At 41.4% G+C, this 7,071-nt stretch overlaps 1 protein-coding gene across 1 annotated transcript in view; it reads left to right on the top strand.

The window, feature by feature from the left end:
- The window catches only part of LOC115236310, a 19,966-nt gene extending 12,902 nt beyond the window's left edge, over positions 1 to 7,064 (top strand). Inside the window, exons 2-4 of the mRNA XM_029808673.1 lie at positions 3,518 to 3,614; positions 4,142 to 4,457; positions 4,719 to 7,064. Coding sequence (XP_029664533.1) covers positions 3,518 to 3,614; positions 4,142 to 4,457; positions 4,719 to 5,173 — 868 coding nt within the window. The 3' untranslated portion in view covers positions 5,174 to 7,064. The remainder of the gene's footprint in view (positions 1 to 3,517; positions 3,615 to 4,141; positions 4,458 to 4,718) is intronic.
- The last annotated feature ends 7 nt before the right edge of the window (positions 7,065 to 7,071 follow it).

The raw sequence follows: 7,071 nt of genomic DNA on the forward strand, positions 1-7,071 counted from the left end.
ATTATTAATAATAAAATTTTTCTTTTTAGAAAATCCCCCCATGTCCTGCGTTATGCATAATAGCTAGCATTTAATTATATGATCTTAATACATACATATATATATATAAGTCTGATTTATAATTTATTAAATTATAATTAACACAAACAGATTTCAAAATTAATCAGTCGAAATTACAAATTTATAATATTCTCATGATTCGTGAAATCCCTGAAATATATATGTTAAACTATATAAATCTCGCTTATTTAGAATAAATGTAAAAATTCGATTTATTTGACTAATTCGTTAGCATAAAGGAAATTATTAAAATAAGCATCATTATAATCTCTCAATTTTCATCATACTTTTAAATTATCAGGATCTTTAAATTCTTCGATTCCTCGATGGCTATCGCTTTTTTTAAATTTTTAGTTTCCTTCCCCTTTTGTAAGAAAATGTAATTCTTCTACAAAAGAACGACAATTATTTCCAAAATTGATTATTTCTCTCTCTCTTTCTCTGCATTCTCATGACCAGTGACTTGGGAAAGCATACACGTGTACTTTTGTTTTAATAGATTACCGTCCGGCATGCTCTACTGGATGTCCCAAAAGAACATGACCCATTAGCCGCGCTATGTCTTTATCTTGCAAACTGACATGATGGTGAAACTTGGCAAATGCGCACACCGGCGTATCATCTGAACGCAGCTGCGTAAGATTCACCCTCCGAGAATCGGTTCGAAGCGACTGCCAGAAACAGTCGTGCGTTTCATCGCGGGACATCCGTTACAAAGTATGCGCTTCTGGAGAGGGTTTGTATATAACGATATAGCTCCAACATTTATTGCTACGTATCATTTAATAATTACATGAACTTTTCTCAAACCTCCGACTCTTTTCATTTTGATTATTAGATTATTAGATTATCAGTTATTAATTATATGTAAATAAAGACAAAAGGAGAAAAACAAAAATTGCAAAGATTGTGTGTGTGTGTGTGTGTGCGCGTGCGTGCGTAAATGTATTCTATGTATTTATACACTCGAAAACTTTTCGTATATATATAATCTTTAAAAATAAACTCCCCGACGTCTTTTCCTTCTCTGTTTACCACCTCGAATAACCGCTTGGCTCGCTTACAACCTTACATGTTATAATATATCGAATATTTGAAATTTATCGAGTATGCAATAATAAGTTAATTATGTCAATATTGTCGCAAATGAATTAAATTTGTACATGTCGTGAAAATGAAAGAAGGGAGAAAGGTCAATACCGTCACAAAATTTCGTGTGCTTTTTCATAAGCACAACAGCGGAACAACTTGGAGTTATTTTATCCATCCCTGGGCGCTGCGTCTCCACCAGCGATCCACCATCTACCAGCAAGGCGCCGAGGAGGGGGACGCAATGCGCAGCTGACGGTAGATGTGGTGTCCGGACGCGCGCGGACGGCAAGGGGAGAAATGTTCGTCCGCTCGCTCTCTCGCTCGCTCGCTCGTCTCGTCGGGTGCGGGTCACCGGGAGTCGGGGGACTGGCGGGGTGCCAGCTGCGGCGCGAGCGAAGGCGCTGCCCTCGCTCTGTCAGCTACCATACTAGACTTACACACACACACACATCCGCGGAGCGAACGATTGGCTGGCTGGCTGACTGGCTGGCTACGTGCGTTTCCTCCGCGTTCCCGTTTCCCTAGACACGAGAGAGGGAGAGAGGCTGAGAGGGAGGGAGGGAGGGAAGAGAGAGAGGGAGAGTAGGGGTGTGCTCGTCGTGTCACGGACTTATACATACACGCGTTACGTTATTACACGTGTATTTCACGCACAGTAGAGCTCCTTTTCGAAACCATAGAAGCGGTGAGCGTCGTACGCTCGCAAATGTATCGCGGTCGTGATATTCCCGCGTAGAAAAAAGGAATATCGACTCGATAAACGCGATCGCGAAACAGCGTCGAGAGGGAGCGGCAGGGAATGAGCGAGAAGGACAGAAAGAGAGAGAGAAAGAGAGCGCCGTGCTCGACCAATCGCCGTGTTCCATGACTCCGTCGTCGATGAGACGGTCGTCGCGCGACGTAACCTCAGTCGCTTACGTGGAAACACGCCTGCCAGGCGACGCGAGTAAATCGAACGAGCGAAAATTATAATACGGAAAACGGACGGATATATATGTATATATATATATTATATATTATATATATATATATACGACGTTGCGTTTGAAACGCGCGATCTAAACGTCGTTCGCGCACGTACTTTCGTATTAGTACCATTTTGGAACAGAATTACACTATATACGCGAATATTCGCGTCGGACGCGAGGAACGACCCGAGAGTCACGTTGATACGCTGATTGCCAAGCAGAAAGATAAGGAGCGAGTGTGCTGTCGTGCGTGAGAACAAGAGAGAGAGGAGGCGCACCGCAACGCTCCGTAGAGAAAGGAGCCTCTCCGTGGAATCTCCTCACGCTCCCCTCCGACACACTCCGACACACTGCACAAGCACAAGGTGTCGAAGGCACGTCGCCGCGCGTATTCGACCGAATTTCGCGGCCCGTAAGCGTGAGCGAGACGAATGCAATAGATAGACAGAAGAGGGGGAGAGAGAGAGAGAGAAAAAGAAAGTGCGTATGTGTATGTTGTGTGAGAGAAAAAAAGGGAGGTAGACGTATAAGAGATACATAGAGCGATCAAAAGCAATAGAGAAGGACACCGCGATAGCGAGAAAAAGGACACGGCCGGACGTGGAAGAGAGACGGAAGAAACGGCGATCGAGTGGGAGAGATACGGATTCCTAAAGTGTGAGACAGAGTGAGAAGGGCGACGAATCGGGTGGAGCGAGAGAAACGGATAGAGCGACTCGACGGAGAAAGCGTGACGGACGTATTTCGTAGCAAGATCGGGCGGCGAGAAGGGATAAGGGAACGGACTCGGGGACGAGTACATGAAAAAGAGAGAAAGGGAAAGATTTGATTTATTTGACTAATTCGTTAGCATAAAGGAAATTATTAAAATAAGCATCATTATAATCTCTCAATATTCATCATACTTTTAAATTATCAGGATCTTTAAATTCTTCGATTCCTCGATGGCTATCGCTTTTTTTAAATTTTTAGTTTCCTTCCTAGAATCTTTTATTATTTTAAATCTGTTTGGTTTTTCTAGTAGTTTTGAATTGGTTTGTATTTTGCGAATGCAGTTGATCTCGAAAAAAGACATCACGCCGCGGTACGGATCCACGTGTGATCCACGTGCGCGATAAAGATGGATATCCTCCAATAGTTGACGAGGGGCGTGTCGGGCTTCTTGCGGCAGCGTTTGTATTTTTAATCGAGCCTTTAACGAATTCCAGTATTCTGCAGCAGCAACAGCGGCGAGCGGCGGCAGCGCGATTACGTCACGCTCGCTCGTTCGCTCATGCGTACATACACGCGTAAGCGTGTGGCCATGTACGTCATGCGCGCGCGCGCGCGCGCTCTGTATTTAATGATGAACGCTAAATCGATTTTGATCGCCCGGATTTTGTTGTTTGTATCGGCAGGTATCAGAATGAGCTTCCTAAGAAGATCAAATCACGCGGCAAGGACGCGCACCTCAATCACGAAGAGCTGGTGCAGACGATGAAATGGAAGCAAACAGTAAGTTGCTTTTTTCTCGTTGGAGTAACACCCACATTCTGCCAAATCCAAATAAAGTTAATAAAGTTCATCTTAAATATTAAGTTAAGTTAAAGTGGAATTGTATTTAAAAGATGTACGAGAGAGAAAAAATAATATTAGCGGTAAAATATGAATAGCAATTTTTTTAAGTATATATGGCTATAAAGTTATAGAAGTGTATATATATTATAGTTTATGATTTATTAATTATACATAATCATATAATTCTTATAAAAAAGACTACATTAATAAAAATCTTAATCAGGAACATAATATTATTTTTGGGCAAATTATTTTCGAGAGGTGTGATTTCCTGTTTCACATTTCAAATCATTGATTGCTTTAATAGATTATATAAAATTTGCTGATTTGGAATTTGACAAAGTCTGATTTTTATTTATAATATCCTTCGCGATGTTTGATAAGTGTAAATGGAAAGATTTTTAGGAAACCAAGTAATTCACGATCCAAGTGTTTCACGAGGCTGTCTGCCATTTTGTTTTCAGCGCGGCAAGTTCTACCCACAGCTGTCCTACCTGGTGAAGGTGAATACACCGCGCGCCGTGATGGCCGAAACAAAGAAAGCGTTCAAAAAGCTTCCGAATCTCGAACAGGCAATTACAGCGTTATCGAATTTGAAGGGCGTCGGTACTACGATGGCGTCTGCCCTGCTCGCCGCAGCATCGCCGGAAAACGCGCCCTTTATGGCTGACGAGTGCCTGATGGCGATACCGGAGATCGAGGGCATTGATTACACCACTAAAGAATACCTAAATTTCGTCCAGCACATTCAAAACACCGTCGAGAGGCTGAACAAACAGAGTAAGCAATTATGAATCATTTACGTTCGCGTGTATGCACTGGTCCCGTCCGAGTTGCGCATATTACTGTATTAAATCCTTGGAAATGAGATTCTTTGATTATGCGATCCTTAAATCTTAATTGTTAGATTTTTTACATTTTACATTATATATATATATATAAAAGACAATTTTTTATTTAACAATATATTAAATATTCGGGATTGTGACGAAATATAAAGAACATTTTTAAATATTATAAAAAATTTTCTTTATTTTTTAGCATCCAATGGTAAGACATGGAGCCCACATAGAGTCGAGCTGGCACTGTGGACGCATTATGTGGCATCTGAGCTAAAGCCAGAGTTGCTCGATGGCATCCCGGGCTCGACGGAGAACGGCAACTCGCACGGCGCCAGCAATGGTGAGGCAACGGAGCCATCGGATGACAGCAATCAGGAGACGGTAGCGAATGGCAAGGACACGGCGGCGCTTGATCCGGCAGCGATCGACGAGAACAGCACGACAACATCCTTCACTGAAGATTCGATGGACAAGCCGGCAACACCGATCACTGCCAGCGATCATGCCGTCGTAGGCGCCAGCGAGGACACAAACGATTCCATCATTACCAACGACAGCAGCAACAACGCGACGCCACGACCTACCGACAGCGAGGACACCGAGGAGGACTCGCAAGACGCGCAGGAGCCGCCCACCAAGAAGAGCAAGAAGTGACCCGATCAGCTCGGTGACGCGACAAGCAACAACGTCAGCACTTTCGTGCCCGCCAGAAGTCTGTCGATCATTGCGGCACCGCGTCGTCGATTCTGAATCATCAATCCGGATGATGGACCGACGGACGGACGTACGACGGATGGACAGATGAACGGATAGGTAGAATAGAAGATGGATGCACGGACGGACGGACGGACGCGGATGAATGGATGAATTATTCTATTTGTGCGATTGCTTGGACGGAGCATAGCCGCTCGCTTCATCCTCGGCTCTTATTGCAGCAGGGGGAGCGAGAAAAAAAGGAAAAGGATTTGCGGGATTCCAGAATATTCTGAATGCATTCTGAAATCCTCGAATCTTTTATCTCACTCTGTTTCTTTCCCTCTTTTGATTTTTCCCGCATTTCATCCACGATTATGTCTCGTTTTCTTATGGCTCCTCCCGTTCTGGTAGGCATTTTTACCGAGTGACCGACAGATATGCATTCTCGTTGATGCTAAATGTCAGCTGGTGATACAGCTAGATTCTCATTGTTGTTGTTCGGACAATCTCGTGCATTCACGTAAATGTCAACAAGAGTTTTGCACCGTCTTTTGATTATGGATCTCCTGTACAAAGTATGTTGGAGCGGACGAGGAAACGTGAAAGTATATATACTCAGTGTTGCTAAAAATAAAATATTTTCGCGAATATATACGTATAAGAGATAAGCCTTTATGTATCCCTATTAATGATATTTTGCATATCTTTTATAAAACATTAATTTCTTTGACTAATATATATCTCGAATTCTTTTGAAACGTCTCATATAATATTTAAGATCTTTGGATTTTGTTGGAGATTAAAAATTTACTGTGAAGCTTTGAATTATCTTAAATTTGTTTAAAAAAAACTTATGAAATGTGAAAATTTTGCGTTCACAGAATTAAGGTGCTTAGATTTCTCGATCATGCTGTTCTATGTTGAATCGCGTACATTGTTACATCTTTGAATCGCCTAATTCGCCTGAATGCTCCCTTCTTTCACGACTCCTTGATCGCCGCTCTTCAACGCTAACACAACTGCCGTTCTACTAACAAGAAGATGATGCAAAACTTTCTTGAAATATACATTTCTCGTTCACTTTATAATCCACCTTTCACAGTGTCATATATTCTAAATAACGAGACTCCCTCGTTCTATTTATCTTCGATCGTCGCAATCTTTCTTTGGAATTTCCGATCGCGAAACTTACATGTCGCGTTATTTTTTTTTCTTCTTTTTCTTCAAGATAATCCCAATAGTTAATTTAAAAAGGTGTAAAGCGATGTTGTATGTTTACGTGCAAATAATCATAGATTTTACGAATAGAACCTGTAAATCGTGACTTAAATTATGAAATATGCACTCGTAATACACGCGAGTTGAGTATACAAAAAATAAAAATTAAATGCAACTTTTTATTTCTTGTCTATTATGAGAGAACCATACAAAGCAACATTCAAGGATTCTACGTGAGCGTAAATATCTAACATCAACATAAAATTTTACACGTCTCCCAACTGCAAACTTCTTGAAAATATGAAAAAATTCAATTAAATATTTTTGCATCCTTAAATTTGTAAAATATTTGATTTTTTGAAAAGAATCTTTGTAGGATCATGTGTATGGATTCTTTTCAGGATGCGTGTATAGTTTTCAGTTATTTGATGATCGATCATGTTTTAGTTTTTTTACGACGTGAATTAATGTACGGTGGAGTTCTCGAATTATTCCTTGGGAAGAGATAATCATTGTTGCAAAAAAGGAGGGAGAGGAAAAAAAAGAGTGAGAGAAGGGGAGATGTATGTGAATGGAGAGAGGGGGAGAAGAGAGCAAATCACTCCGTGAGCAACAAAAAAAAAAAACAAAAGCGAAAA

The sequence above is a fragment of the Formica exsecta genome, unplaced genomic scaffold (assembly GCF_003651465.1).
Source record: "Formica exsecta isolate Colony F162 unplaced genomic scaffold, ASM365146v1 scaffold247, whole genome shotgun sequence".
Taxonomy (NCBI): domain Eukaryota; kingdom Metazoa; phylum Arthropoda; class Insecta; order Hymenoptera; family Formicidae; genus Formica; species Formica exsecta.